Raw genomic sequence first — 16,321 nt, 5'->3', positions numbered from 1 at the left:
TAAGAAAACTAGAATTTCCACTAAAAAGAATCATTCAGTAACATGGATGTATAATCACAAACTAACCGACATACCTCCAAAACTTGTTAAAGTGGGAAATATTCCCTTTATAGTTTGTAACCCATTCTAGCGCCATATTCTGGCAATCACAAGCTCTGACTTTAACTACCTGGAACCAGCTTCTGCTGCTAGTTTTCTAAACAATTGTACAGATTCTAACCAAACCTATTTTACAAATGAGCAAATTCCTCGGGGTTCTCCATAGATTGTTTTAAAATTTCCCCAGCTCTCCTCTTCTTGTCATCATTATCGGTATCCTTTCCAGACCATGGGCTGATCTTTTCATCACCCTTCTGTGATCTCCATTCTACTGCTCTACTCAAAGACTTCTTTCTAGTCCCGATCTTAAATTGTACAGCAGATCGTTGATTTGAAAGAACCTTCTCCTGGCCCTCTGAAGAATCAGATAGCCTGCTTTTCATTGCTTCAATTGCTGGAGCAAATGTATCCAGCACAGACACCTGGTTACCCCAAAGATGATCTCGCTCGATAGGATTCCTCACAATAGTTTCATTTGATAGTTTAGCTGGAGGAGCAACATGAGAAACTTCTTTCTGTCCGAACTGTAAAGGAGCAGCAAGAAATGGATTACCTTCAACTACAATTTTTCTGTCTAAACCACCAGCCAATGCACCAGCAGGAGGCGCCTGTGAACCGTTGGAAGCATATGGCTGTTGCAAGTTCAATGAAGATCTATCTGTACTTAGGTATGGCCTTGTTTGCTCACTCTTCAGCAAGTTAGAATCAGTAGTCCCTTCGTTCAGTGTGGGCAGCTGAAGGTAAGTCTGAGAATCAGGAAATGCAGGCAGCCAATCTGGAATGTGATCACCGGGAGGCTCCAGACCACTTTGCAGAAAACTTGGAAATGGCTTCCTTTCTCTAAAAACAGGAAATGAAGGAAGAGAATAGGCAAAGGCAACGTCCTCTGAAGTACCAACATACTGAGTAAGTTCCCTCACTGTACCTGAACTGGCAATACAATGGTCAACATCAGATGCACCAGCAAATCCCAGGGTAGAACCCAGCTCTTCCAATGCTTGAATAATATCAAATGCATTACCCTCAGATCTACCCGCTAAATTAGCATTACCATGCGCAAGCTTTCCGAGATTATGTATATACCGAACAGTAATGTCAGATAGCGTGTCAAGAGCAGATTGCTGAAAGGCCTGAAACCCAGTACTTTCACATATTTGTGCTACAGCAATCTTTGCAATTGATTGGGCAAACTCATCACCACTTGAACCCGATTTTCTCTTTACAAGTTGTGAATTATCACGTACTCTTCCACTCTCCCCGCCTCCATGGCTCATATTCAACACTTCATATCACTTCACCCAGTCGTAAAACATCCGACAACACCATTCTTTCTCACCCATGAATCGCCATTCTATCACCCCCACATTGTCCCGTTACTGTACAAAACATCAACAAAGGAAGAACCAAAATTAACAATTTGCATTCTTTAATTCAAATTTGCATTCTTTTATTTAAATTTGCATTCTTTAATTCAAATTTGCATTCTTTAATTCAAATTTGCATCCAAAATTGAATGCCCAGAAAGTAAACAGTAAAGAAAGAAACACATAAAATAAACAAAAAATAAAGAGAGACATTTTATCAATCAAAAAGCATATAATAAACCAAATCACATTCGAGCAAACCCTAGACAAAGCAATTCAAATTAAATCAGTAAGTAAACACGCTTACCGTTAGCATTTCTAGATGATCCCATAAAAAGAAAGAGAAATATAGTAATCGATCAAGAAAATGAAAACCCTAGCGAGGTGAACAAGAATTGAATAGAAGGGATTTAGGGATTTAGGGTTAAGAATTTAGAAACGAAAAACCCTAGTAAAACCCTAATTAGAAATTTGGGTCATGAAAAATGAATCGGAAGAGAAATAGATTCGATAATTTGAATTGGAGCGTTGGAAGAACATGGGAAATTGCAAAGCAAAGATAGTTTCACACATGCGAGGATCAAAGTCTCCTTAAATCTCCACTTTCTTCTTGACAGCTGTCCCTCCATTTTTCAATCATTTTACTCTAAATATTATATTAATTTATTTAAGTTTTTTTTTTGAGGAAATTAATTTATTTAAGTTAATCTATCTATCTATCTATCTATCTATCTATCTATCTATCTATAAAAGCACGGATGGGGGGGGGGGACACGCAAATTTACCGAATAATCCTTTTCAGTTTAAACTAAATAAAGGTTTTATAGTCATTAACTAATTAGTTATTTAATTAAACACTATTGTAATTAAAGTCCTAATTAGAATAGGTAGGTAAATTATCTCTAATTTAGTATAAAAGCACGGATGGGGGGGACAGACAAATTTACCGAATAATCCTTTTCAGTTTAAACTAAATAAAAGTTTTGTAGTCATTAACTAATTAGTTATTTAATTAATCACTATTGTAATCAAAGTCCTAATTAGAATAGGTAGCTAAATTATCTCTAATTTAGTATTTAGTATCTAAAAAATAACTAAATTGTCTCCAAATTAGTAGGAATACCTATCTTTTAGTTTGATTGAAATACAAAATTAAAATACTGTATTTTGTTAATATATTATTATTTAAATTTCTATTTTATTATTTTTAAAGATATAAATTAATAAAATTAAGTTAATTATTTAATTATGATTATTATAAAATCGAAGAAATTCAATATGAAAAAAAAAATTATAACCGAATTTGTTATATTTACTTTTACAATTTTTTTTAACTAATTTAATATTAATTATAAATAAAAATTTGATATAATTATACTAAATTTACTAATATGTTCATTGACGAGTTACGTTACGAGTCACGTGCATAGCACGTAATGCGAAACTAGTATGATAAAAAAAAGTTAAAATTAACGCATGCATAATTCAACATTTATGTTGCCTTGCCTCCACTTCACAAATGCTCTATTAATTCATTGTGAAATTCAGTATGATATTTATAATTTATTAATTTATATGAATAAAATACAAAAATAAAAATTAAAAATTAAAGGTTATTTGATTCGAAAGAGAAAACATTAAAAAATTATTATTAATTAATAACTTGTTAAAAAGTTTATTTTAAAAGAAATTAAAATTAAAGAATTTAGAAATTAGATTAGAGAGTTGGAAAGTACTTTAAAATATTAAATTTAAAAATTTGAAATAAAAGTTGTACTTGTGGATTAATTTTTTTTAATAAGTGAAAATTGAAAAAAAAAACTTAAAAAATGAAAGAATTGGATAAGAAAAACTAAGAGACATTTCACAAAAAAAAATCATTATAAAACACTAAGCAGCAATCCCATATAATTTTAAAAAAACCTACCTATTTTTAAAAGGCTTAATGACTTAAAAAAAATATCGACCTTTCATCCCTTTTTACATTGAAAATTTGTCAATTTTACCCTATTTTGCATTTTCAATTGAACCTTAAAGTATAAAATTGACATTTATTTATTTGACAAAAGTTCAAAAAAAATATTCAAAAATGGTCAATTTAATATAAAAAGTTAATCTAATACAAAAGGGTCAATTTAGAGAATTTTTACCAAATAAAAAAAGGTTAATTTTATGCTTTAGGGTACAATTGAAATAAAAAAAATACAAAATATGGCAAAATTGACTGATTTACAACGTCGGGATAGGATTGAAAAGGAAATAAAAGGTCAGGAATTTTTTAAGACATTAGGCCTTTTTAAAATTTAAATTGTTGCGTTTTTTTTTATCAATTACGATCAAACTTTTAATTTTTATAGTTATGTCCAATTTTAAAACTTTTTTGCAATTATAATCAAAAATTTATTTTTCAAATTCCAACCTTTCCGTTCTTTTTATTAATTATCACTAAATATCTATATTAACTCTTTGTAGAAGTAATATTTATTTATTTTTTGAAATTTGATTGCAATCGATACAAAATGCAAATGTTTGAATTTTAAAAGTAAAATTTAAAATTTTTATTATAATTACAAAAAAACTTTCAAATATAATAAAATTATAAAAATTAAAAATTTGATCGAAATTTACAAAAGATGCAAAAATTTAATTTAAAACAAAAATAAGGCCTTTAAAAAATAATAACGGGCCAAAGAACCAAATGGGTCAAACATGGGGGCCTTTCCAACTATAAAACAAAAATAAAATTAGATGATAATCCTAATAATTAAATTAGGTCTTCTTCGCTGCATGAGCCAGGGCTAAACGCAAAAGACATTACACAGCGGCATCAGTAAATTAACCAATACTTTGCCGGATTACATATGATGACTGACTTCTGACTCTCCGATGACGGCCCGGACTGAAGCGTACCTAAGTCTATACGTAGTTCCGCCTCTGGCGTATAATTTCATTTTACATTCTAATAAGTCTGCTATGATTTGAAAACTCCAAACACGATCAAGAAGTCTTGAACTTGGCAACCGAATATCAATATGACATTAACGATAAATCAAATAACTTATTAGCTAAGTGGCGCAGCTGTGAATTGTTGTAATATTAGTGAAAATTGAAAAATAATATAAGTGTGCTTGGAAATAAACCAATCAATATATTTATAAGCTCGCGATTTTCCATTTAGATTTGTACTGCAAGGAGTACCTCGTTTTGTGAATGAATAAAGAGTTAAATTCTCTCCCAATTAACCACACACGCATCGTCTTTCGACCGGCTCGGTTAGGTTGGTTGAGTTCGAGGATTTGTTTTTACATGTAATTTGTATTCAGAAAACCTTTCAACTGTGTAACTCTTGTAACTCCTGCATTTAAAGTCATACAAATGAATAACAACATTAATTTTATAATTTATGTTTCAATTCATTACCACAATATATACAACTTTTGTCTTTCTCTTAAAATACTACTTCGAACAATATATTTTAACTAAAGTTCTTGAGCAAAATTTTCCGAATTAAGAAAGAATGTAATCGAGCGTTTAGTATATAGTTCAATACTTAACGTATTATCGGCTGTTTTATTTTGTAGGCGACGTGATAGGCAGACTACTTCGATCAGAGAGGCAGAGCTGCGAAACGTCTTAAAAAGAAGTGATCTAATCCGCAACTCAATCAGTAACATTTGGTTGGTATTCCTGTATTTTTCTATGTTTTTACCAAATTGTATCAACATGAATTTATTAGCATGAATATTGGTATTGATATTAACAAAATCAGAAGGCAAAGAAGAAGGTGTAACTAATTAAACAATCTCATAAAAAGGCCAATTCTACGAGCTTTAAAATGGTATGCAAATATTGCTCGTATCACATATGTGTAAATCAATCGTGATTGCTTTTCTACCTATGTGAAAGTGGACATTAAAGTTGTACTTATGGACAAGAGAAAGTCTAATAGGATTTTGAATATTTTGTTCAATCTACATGAATATGCCTGACAAAAGAGTTAGAGCACCTCCAATGCAATTTAAAATGAAGTGCTAATGCTATAATTTAGCATTTAATTTTAAAATGCATCTTCAATACAGTGCTATAATTTGTGCTAAATTTAGCATATACTATATCGCGTGCTAAATTTAGCACAGATAGCATATGCTAAATACAACAACCAATAGCAATTCACTATTAATTATAATTTTACCACGGTCATTTTTTGCATCTATTATTTTAACCTACTTTTTTTATTTTATTTTACTTTTTTCATTTTAAATTTTGTGCTTCTATTTAATTTTACAACATCGATTTGATTTTTTAATAGTAGACCATACATCAATATAATAAAACAATTAAATAAATTATTTTTATATAATTCATCGATTTTTTTAATTATATCTTTTGAAAAGCTCATTATTAAAATTAAAAAAATATTACATAAATTTTAGTTTGAACTATTTAATTAAAAAAATTATTAAATAATTAGCAATTAATAAAATTAAGAGATAATTATTTTAATAAATAATTATAATATTTCTTTTTAACTTTGTGCATTGGATTAAAATTTGAAATGCTATGCTATTTATAGCATTTTACCATTTTTTCATGCTAAATTTAGCATAAAAAGTAACATCCAATTGGAGATGCTCTTAGGATGTTAGAGTGATATTTGGCATATTTTTAAAATGCATAAAAATATTATTTCTTCATTTACTTTAGAAATTTATGAAAATGTAATGACCTTATTGATGGTCATAAAATTTTGAAAATTATAAAAGATACTTTATCTTTTTTGTTTTGCTTTTGTCCGAAGTTGTTTTAACAACAGATTTGAAAAGTTCAACTAGCTGTTAAGCTAACTTAAGACCTGTTTGGTTCAGCTGTTTCTTATAGCTGGTGGCTGTTAGCTGTTGCTAACAACTGTTAGCAATTGGCGGGTAGCTAAGTGTTTAGTGAAATTTAATTAGCTGTAGCTGTTTATATATAAAAAAGACATAATTTTTATTTTTATTTATTAAATTATAGTTATATTATATCATATATTATTTAATAGAAATATTAATAATTATTTTTTATAAGAAGTAATTTTTAATTTAAACTTATTTATACATTTTTCTGATAAATTTATAATAAATTTTTTTAAAAATTATTAAATTATAGTTGTTTTAAAGTAAGTAAAATAATTTTATATAATTATAAATAATTAGAGTATTTTAAAATAATTTAAATAATTTTATGTATTAAAAAAATTCTATTAGAGATAATTTCGTCTAAATAATTAAAAATATTAAAACATCTATTAGCTGTTGGCAAAAAAACTATATATCAATGAAGTTTATGGTGGATAAAAAGAAACAACTATCTATAAATAAGCCAAATTTTTATCCGAAAAAATAAAGAATAGAAATCATAGACCTATTTCCAAAATCCAAACTATAAACGATTTACCTTATATGTGTGTGTGTTTGCCAAGGACCACAGATTCTAATTTTTCAATTGGATGCAACTTTCGATCAGTGTCTTTCTTGACCATCTAAAGCTGCTATTCCTTCAATACATTACTTTGTTGGATCTTGTGTCAACTTAACACGTCACTCTTCTTCTTCTTCCTCTTTACTTTCTCTTCTTAATTTCCTCAAGCTTAAAATTATTAGCCTGATTCAAGCTGCTGGGACCTGTCCTAGTCCTTGCAACAGACTTTTTGTACAGATAAATTAAAGGGTATTATTACCTTGTTTATTGCTCTTTATGCTTTCTAGGGTTTTACTTCTTGACTTTAAGAAGCTATTGTTAGATTCCATCTTAAAACCAATTGGTATTAAGTGGAGGTGCCCAACCAATATTTAAATACATGTCCATTTACACATATAACTAATGTGGGATTCCCACTTCAACAGCTACTAGCTATTTAAAGAGAGACCAGATATAATTAAAGAAATGCACCAATGAACTATAGTTCAAATGATATAAGCGATGGGCAGCAATCTGCTAGGTTGTGAGTTCGATTCCTCCCACAAGCGCTCTCCCCTCCCTCAATGATAAAAAATAAATAAATTAAAGAAATGCATAATAGTTTTCAATCTCACGCACGTTTCACAATCAGTGTAATGCACACTATTTCTCTGTGTGCAGATTAAGAAAGATGTCATATTTTTTTCCTAAACCATATGAATAAATTATTAGTGTTTTCAGTAAACAAATGATGATCTATAGTGCAAATTAAAAAAAGTGTGTTTTAATATACATATTGAGCCCCAATAAGCAATATACATATAATATGCACATAAATAATTTATTTCAAAGAAAATACGTTCTAATTAAAAATTGGATATAATTGTTGATGTTCGCAAAATTTACAAACTAGACTATTGAGATTACATTTTAGAACTATTTATGTTAATGCATGTATTCATAGTTGTATATAGTTAACATTATTTTCCTTAAAGAAAGAGCATCATATCCAGTTTCATGAAATTGAAAACTTCAAATTTAACATTGATTTGTCAATGACATCTTATAGTAGATCCCTTTAAACCAAAAAAACAAAACTCATTAAACAATCTAAACATCAAATATAAGTGACAATCATAAATATAGCTACATTTTTATTTGGGTTAATGAATGTAAATAGAAACTCACCATAAAGATGGCATATCAAAATCCTCTTATAATTAAGTTTCAAACCAACCAAACCAAAGTTATCAATAAGAAAAGAAAAGCAAGAAACAAAACAGTAGAGGATCACAATTCTTGTCAACAGAAGAACATAAAAAGTTTACAAACATTACCTTTTTGCCTTCTCAAATTTGGAGCTTATTAATTTGATTCTGCTGTCTTGTAATCTCCGTATCGCCATTGATGATGTCTTTGTTTAGAAGGAAAAATACTACTGCTCTTTATTATCTGCTGGGTGATGATTTTCATTATTTAGGGAATGAAAAAGGCTTGGTGCTAAGCTGAAATGTAAAGGTCTCGGAGATTGATTTATGGAGTATGGATTTGGTGTGAAGAGGTTTTGAGTAGTTGAGGCTAACATTTGAAAATGATTCATTTGTCTTGGATCAATCTCTGCTGAAGGAAAATAAGGTTGTGGTGCTACTAAAATTTGAGAGCCAGATGATAGAGACAATGTAGATGGCAATGGCATAGCATTTAGATTGTGTAGATCATTGTCTTGGTTTGTAAATCCATGCGAAAATGGAAAATTTGGATGTTCTAATTGAAAGAAAGAACCATATGGCATCGGATTGTTCATCAGATCACCCGCCGGAGATGAAGAAGGATGAGTATTGCCTTCTTCACTGCTTTCTTGTTTATGATCATCTTCATTAAGTTTTCTATATTTGTCTTTCTCATCGACACAATCTCTTGCAATTTCTTTTGATTTTGCCCTAAAAAACTCTTCATTGCTCCAAAAATTCGGTCTAGTACTTAATCCATCTTGATCATCTTCCCAATTCATGGTATTGTTATTCATATTCAACATCTTAGATTGTGAGGCACCAACTTGATGATGCAGCCCTAAATTCATATGTGGCATTGATGGAAGTGGAGGGAGTTCATCGATTTCATTTTTCGCAGCGTTAAGCAACCAATCTATCACCTTGCTAGGCTGATTAAGTCCGAGCCTATCTTGAAGATCATACAATTGAATTGCTGTAGGAACTGAAAGTCTAACTCTTCTATCTCTCAATCCTCTTATGGTGCAAACTTTGCTATGCCTATCTTTTCCTCCGAAAGCACGCGAAACTCGAACGATTCGCGGATCTTTCAATCTTAACCATGGAGTTGAGACGGATGAAGAAGCTCTGGCATTAACAATCTTGCCATGAAGATCAGTTGTTTTTTCTTCATTTTTTGTTGGAGAATCTTGATTATCTTCTTTTGAAATACTAATCATCATATGCTTCTCATTTTTGGAGCTTAACCAACTGAACTAATAGAACTGTATCCTTTAAGTACTTAAGCTCACACAATTGGTCTCAATAATTGTCGATTCGCCTTGATGAACAAAATCTGGACTTCAGATTAAACAAAACAAGAAATTAAAGAAAAAAAATCAGATAAATATAATAATCTTAACATTAGATCTGTACATAACCCCAATTTCTTGATTTTGAAAGAGAACATAAGGATATCCTAATCAAGAAACCTTTTCATAATGATATTTTCAAGATAGAAACAATAATAATAGTAGTTATAGATGTTTATGAATGAGATAATACACAAAAAGGACAAAATTGAAATGTTTACTAAAAGAAGGAAAAGTTTAGATGAGTCTAGCAAGCTAGGTTAAATATATGCATACAATATAAGATTTAGATTGGAAAACCGGACTTACAATATTGTGAGTCTATAGGAAGATATATATATATAGATCTTGAGCTGCCTTATCACCTTCTGATTTTAGCAATGAAATATGATCAAGTTTGAGCCTTGTAATTACAGAGAATAAACTTACTGGTGAAGTAGAAGTATTTTTAGATAGGGAGATGCCGGAATTCAACCGACCATGCTCCACAAGGAAGACGTAAAGATAAAGCAATGGCAGTAGATAACGCCACGTGGCACGACTCGCCATCGGTCAAATTAATGTGCTAGTCAATATCTTATCATCATTTTCCTTTATCACGCATGTTGAGCAATCATTGTCTCAATGAATGTTTGGTTAGGACTAATTTTTAGTTTCTAAATTCTAAGATACAAAAATGGTGTGGCAATTGTGTTATAATACAACACTTTGTAGCTAGTTAATGATATTTTGCTTCAACATATATACAAGCTTACACATATTAGGGACCATTATTCTACACATCCTTAAAAGCTGCGAGTCGTGCTTCTTTATTTCACTAATACAAAAAGTTTGTACCTCAATCCCTTGTCACATGGTCGAACAATGCATGCTTTATTTGAGAAAGAATTAAGACAACAAACTGCAATTTTAACCAGCAACAAATATTGCCTTAATATGTAGCAATGTAGCAAGGAAACTTCAAAACGGACATAAAATGCTAAAATGGAAAATATCCAATCAATTTTTAATGACTAAAACTATCCAGTCGCCAAAAGTTTACCAACCAATTACACAACTCTGAATTGTATTACGGACATAAGACCGGTATTTGTCTTGCGAAAAACATGTTCGCTAGTAGTGAATTATATAGGTGGATATATTATATATATTAATCATATACGGCTTGATGAATTAAGAAAAAAATAACACATGCTATATAATATATGTGGATATATTATGCTTAAGAGCTGTGGTTTAGGTATACACAAACTGCAAGAACAATAATGTATATCTTGATGTGTGTATGATAACAACTTAAGAAGACTACGCCTTGTAGGTGAGGACCATCCTAAACATAACATCCACCAAGAAATAGGACCACCCCCAAACTTTGCTCAGCTCAGGGATATCCATGGTGCAAGTTGAAGTTTTATTGATACCTAACAGCTCACACATACCTAATCACCATTTCTCATTCTTTATTATCGGGGTAATGATTCTCGGAGTTTCTAAAATGGTATTTTCGGAGTTATTAAACTATCGTCTTATTTAGTAACCAAAATTAAATTAATTCTATTTTGTTCATTAAGTTTAATTTTTATTTCAACAAGAGACTTTCACACCAAAAATGCATACACACGGCATTTTAAAAATCAATAAAAATTTATTATCATGTAAGCATTTTGGCCACAGCTTTATAATTGGGCTAAATTAATTTGAAGAGAAAATCAGAAAAGGAAACGTACGCATTTTTATTTCTTCTTCTTCTTTATGTTTCTTGATCTTTCTTCGAAATTAAAGCCTATCAAAGAAATTGCTTTCACCTTGTTCAAAGATAAGGAAATTAGTGATATGAGGTGGATCCCAGTTTTCAAAACCCTACAAATGTTTGCAGAATTATTTGACTCAAAAGATTTTCTCTTGAGAATTGAGAGTGATTGCTTGCGGTCGGTGATAAGTACTTCAATATTATTCTTCAGCATGGCTCAAGAAAATATGTCTCATAAGGTAAGTGTCAAGGCCAGAAAATCATGGTAAAAATAAAAAGAATTGGAAATGTTTAATTAGTTCCAGAGAGAAAGAATGGGAAGAAATTGGTGGATTTTATAATATTAGGGCCAGAATTTTGCTTGCAACTCAAGCATTACTATTTTTTTTTTAAATTAAGAAGTTGTTTATTGCTTTAATTTCTGCGTCGAGAAACCCTAAACTGTAAGAAAACCCCATGATAATGAACTTAATAAAAAATAGGTAAATAAAAGCAGTAAACAACTAGGTTACAGAAACTCCCATTTTAATAGAAGCAAAAAAATAAATCAACAATCAGAACTCTAAATTATTTATTCAAAAAACAGCAAAAACAATTAATTCTGTCAGCATTCAACTTGATTTTCCTTTCATTTTATTTCTTTCTGGGTATATCACTAGTAGTTTTTCAAAACAGAAACAAAGAGATTTTTTTTTTCAGAGTAGCTGCTACTTCAGTGAATCCCCCAATCAGCCATTAACAGAGAAATTTAGGGTTTTGATGAGCGGAGGTTGTGTACAGCTAGGGAAAGAGACTGATGAGAGAGCTTTTAAAGGTTTGGAATTAGATTTATGAATATCTTTGTGATCTGAGCAGTGTATAAACATTAAACAAGCAGTGCAGTACTGGTGGACATCTCAAGAAGAACAGTACAAAAAGCTTTCTGATCTATTCATTTACTTGGGTTGGTTAATCAGCTTGCGGTTTAATCATTAATTATTTTCCTTTTCTGCTAACTTTTTTTTTTCAAATTAATATAAGGGTGAGTTGGTTATCAAACAATTTTTTTTTTTGGATAAATAGGTTATCAAACAATTCTAAACCATTTACCTTTATGAAAAAGAAATTTACATTTTAATAATGTATACCTTGCATTAATTAAAGATTCTAATTAGTAAAAATAAAATATAGTCTAGTTTCTAAATTTACTTTTGTAATAAATTGGTTCTGGATGAAAAAATCTTAAAATCTTTAGAGAATATGTATAATTTATCCAAATTTTCAATACTATTTTTTAGAAAGTTATTAATTTAGTAATTAAATATCATTTTATCATTTTCAAAAAATAATTTATAATTTATTAAGCAGTTTATAAGAAAAAAATAGCAATTTACTAAGTCTTCAGAAGTTACGAAATAAAAATAGTACTACTCAAAATAATTTACAAATAGAAATATTGTTGTGAAGAATGACTAGTAAATATGTTTATAATAATATTTTAGACCCTGTAATTCCTGGTTTACAGTTCAATCAGTCAAATCGGTTGAAAATCCGATTAACTAATATTATGGATTTTTTATTCTAATCGACTGGTTTGTTTAAATTTTAGATCATAATAATATCATATACTATAATTCAATTATAAATAACACTACTAAAATATTGGTAAATTATGTAGATTTTTTGAAATGTAATTAATAACGATTCACACTTAACCTGTTCATTTAAAAATGGTATCATAAAATATTAAAAAGAATATAATAATGGTAATAATTTTATAAATGTGGGGCCTTATATAGATAATTACATAAAAAAATATCTGATAAAAAAGTTAACCTAATGAACCTCTATATAAAATTATAGATCAAGTCTTTCAAGTTTCAACAACTCACCTAATAAGCTTTAAAGCCGTTATTGCATATATGAAGTTAACAAATTTAGTAATATAGTATCTGTTATGACTTGTGAGTTATAACTGTAACATGCAGATGTCCTACCAATATATAGAGATGCATTAAATCAATCATTTTATGATGTTACTCTTCTTTTAACTGTTTCAAACATATGCATGCTTCCTTTTCTCAAGCCACTAAAATCCACATTTTTAATTACTTTGAAGTTTGAACAAAAGCAAAGCTAATTTGGTCATAAATAATTAGGGTAATTGATTTCTAATAATCACTAAACTCTTGAAGTGTTTTATTTTGGTCATAAAATTCTGACATGTTATATTTTGGTGACTAAAATAGAACCCAAAATTTGGTTTGATTTTTAATCTGTAATTATAAAACTGTTAATACATTTTCAATTTCGAAACAAACCGAAAAATCATTTTCACACCCCTAAACATAGTCACTATTGCCATTATTCATATTGTAAATAATTTTGATTACTAAGTGAGATCATAAGTGTTAGTGATGTGTATTAAAATTAAGACAATAAGTTAAGGGATAGTCACAAGGAAAAAAGACAGAGAGAAAAACAGAAAGAATTAAATGTAATTTGGTTTTGTCTATTAATTTGATGACAGAGTAATGTGCAGTTCACTTTCTCTGCCATAATTGTATAATTCATCTTCATTATTTCCTCTGCTCTCTGCTCACTTTTACCCCTTTTCTTCTTTCTAGGGTTTTTTCTTTTCTTCCTCATGGGTTACCATTTCACATAGCTGCATGATACAGATTCATAACAGCAATCCCAAGATTCAACGATTTCTAATTTCGAAAAAGGGTCATTTTATGCCTTTCACTTGAGAATCAAATAAGCCACTAACGTCCCGAAAGATTTAAATATGCTCCTAACGTTTTAAAAATTGAACAAGCAGTCACTCCAATTTTGAGACTCCGACGTCTCATTTATAAATCAAATTAGGGATTTGATTGTTCAATTTTTATGACGTTAGGGGTATTATTTGAAATTTTCTGGACGTTGAGGGTTTATATTCATGAAATTTGATTTGGTTTATGGTTTATTTCGATATTTTTCACCCATTTCTATCATGTTTGATTAACTAATAGTAATAATTAAACCATATTTAAATTTAGTCTAGTGACCTATTTCTATATGTGGCTGTGCCAGTGAGATGATGAATTAACGGTAAGGTTTGATGTGATAGTTAATTTGTGCAGTTCTTAAATGGGACCTACTTTCTAAAATTTGCTCAAATACTTGCACTGTTTTGTCCACAACAAATACAATTACAAATTTACAGCAATACAATATGTTTTTCATTAAAATTAAATCTCTATCCTTTCTCTTTTAATGGTACAAAAAAATTAGGCGTGCATGCCAAAAAGGACAAAGTTTAATTTTTGCATCCTTTTGTCACTTTAGTCTGTGATAATTCGTTAAGAATAATTTCACAAAATTGGCAATTTTAAAGCAAATATGATAATGTGCACGCCAGCATTCCACAAAAGAAATTTGGACGAACAAAGAGAAAAATTGACGCATCTATGAAAAGTATTTCAGCATGCTCTTATCTCTTCGATTACTGGGTGTGATTGAGTTGAGGTGGATCAATATATCATTAAATTTGAACTCGATTTCGTTTTAAATTTTTAAATTTATCATCAACTCGTCTTGATTTAACAATATTAAATTTGACTTGAAATTGATTGAAAAAAGGAGAACTATGATAGCTTACGAAATATTTCAGAAACTGAAAATTTTCGGAAATTTTTGAAAATTCATGAGGAAACGTTTCGGGTCGATTCGGTAAATAAAAAATGTGAGACAGTTGTGAAAAAACATAAAAAAATTCTCAATAAATATTCTTTAATTAATGACCCACAATTTGTATTATTCACATTGCATGCAATAAATTTTATTTTTTATTTTTGTTTAGTTTAATTACGTTTGATTTATTGTATTAATTGGTATAAATGTATAAATAAAATTTAATATATATAGCATTTTATAATTTTTAATATTATTAATATATCTCTATATTTTAATTATTTACATATTTCCCCTACGTTTTGTGTCCTTTGTTTTAGAAAAAAACGGTTCCCGTGTCCTCGTGTTGTTTTTGTTTTTTGTTTCCGTACTGTTTCGGTATATGCTGTAAAAAAATTAAAAATAATTATCAAATAAAGTATAAAATTAGTTAAACTATAATATAAGTACAGTAACAAAATTATTCATAACTATTAAAAACAACATTGCATCTGACGAATATTGTACCAAGAAACACTTATAAAAAACACAAATATTGGTCCAGAAGAAACATAATGTATGGTAGATATATTCATGAGATCTAGAACAGAAACCGCATAACCGTAAAACAGATACCGCATCAAACTTCAAGCTCTAAACGATGGATTAGATAGTCCATTTCACTTATATGTCCATATTCTATTCACATCTTTCGAATATGGAATCTTTTTATTATATTTAATATTCAACAATCTTCTTTTTTAGTATTCCACATTCTATTCACATCTTTCTAATATGAAATTTTCATCACACAATTAATATTCAGCAAAACATAATTGGATAATTTCTTTCAAATAACAAACCTTTATTTGTATCGTCAATTTAGGCAAATCTTTCAAAATCGGCTGGTTTAATTCATTCGGAACTTTTTTTAGCCAACATGACAATGTTTTCGATTCAGTTTGCAATTGACCATAAAAATTTTGAATATCTCAAAATAGGATAAACCGGACAATTTTAACTAAATTAATCTACACCGTTTATTTAGTAATTAATGGTGTAGATCGTTTAAGAAAAAAATAAAAAAGAAAGAGATTTAAAGAATAGAAAATAAGGTGTATAGATGTTTAAAAAAAATGCTAATAAATTTAATTTAATTGAGATATAAATAAAAAAATAATTTTGTAAAAATAAAATAGTTAGTGGAATTAAATTTAGTGATGATCTTAATTTTATTTTTTTGAAAGAAAATGAAGGTCATTTTGTAACTCGATAATTTTCTCAAGCAAAATTTCGAGAAAATTAGACCATTCACGGTCTTGGGTCAATTTATTGTCAATAGTACAACTGTATCTTTCATTTTACGATGTCTTCTTTTTTTTATTTCATTTTTTACCTTTCATTTTTTCATAAATATATTTCATGTGTCTCATTTTTCTTTCTCATATTGACATA

General features: G+C 29.1%; 2 protein-coding genes across 4 annotated transcripts; both read right to left on the bottom strand.

Moving 5' to 3' along the window:
• LOC126676390 (transcription initiation factor TFIID subunit 8) lies at positions 1 to 2,055 on the bottom strand. Its single transcript, XM_050370581.2, has 2 exons — positions 1,771 to 2,055; positions 1 to 1,475 (listed from the first exon to the last, which is right to left on the bottom strand). The coding sequence occupies exon 2, from the start codon at positions 1,371 to 1,373 to the stop codon at positions 231 to 233; it is 1,143 nt and encodes a 380-aa protein (XP_050226538.1). The 5' UTR covers positions 1,374 to 1,475; positions 1,771 to 2,055; the 3' UTR covers positions 1 to 230.
• Positions 2,056 to 6,866: 4,811 nt separating this feature from the next.
• LOC126676128 (transcription factor TCP13-like) lies at positions 6,867 to 10,158 on the bottom strand. Of its 3 annotated transcripts, XR_008790628.1 has the most exons (3): positions 9,790 to 10,158; positions 8,237 to 9,469; positions 6,867 to 7,479 (listed from the first exon to the last, which is right to left on the bottom strand). XR_008790628.1 is itself a non-coding variant. In XM_050370256.2 (2 exons), exon 2 carries the CDS (start codon positions 9,349 to 9,351, stop codon positions 8,335 to 8,337), a length of 1,017 nt encoding a protein of 338 aa, XP_050226213.1. In that variant the 5' UTR covers positions 9,352 to 9,469; positions 9,790 to 10,158; the 3' UTR covers positions 8,024 to 8,334. The 3 variants fall into 3 exon arrangements, 2 of the variants coding, with proteins under 2 accessions (XP_050226213.1, XP_050226214.1); XM_050370256.2 differs by lacking the exon at positions 6,867 to 7,479 and having other exon boundaries at positions 8,024 to 9,469; XM_050370257.2 differs by lacking the exon at positions 6,867 to 7,479 and having other exon boundaries at positions 8,024 to 9,464.
• Between the last annotated feature and the right edge of the window lie 6,163 nt (positions 10,159 to 16,321).

The sequence above is a fragment of the Mercurialis annua genome, linkage group LG4 (genome assembly GCF_937616625.2).
Source record: "Mercurialis annua linkage group LG4, ddMerAnnu1.2, whole genome shotgun sequence".
Classification (NCBI taxonomy): domain Eukaryota; kingdom Viridiplantae; phylum Streptophyta; class Magnoliopsida; order Malpighiales; family Euphorbiaceae; genus Mercurialis; species Mercurialis annua.
This window is presented reverse-complemented; position numbering and strand designations above follow the sequence as displayed.

What these genes read in the sequence shown, in the direction of transcription:
- LOC126676390 (XM_050370581.2), bottom strand. Translation starts at nt 1,373, where the DNA reads ATGAGCCATGGAGGCGGGGAGAGTGGAAGAGTACGTGATAATTCACAA.
- LOC126676128 (XM_050370256.2), bottom strand. Translation starts at nt 9,351, where the DNA reads ATGATGATTAGTATTTCAAAAGAAGATAATCAAGATTCTCCAACAAAA.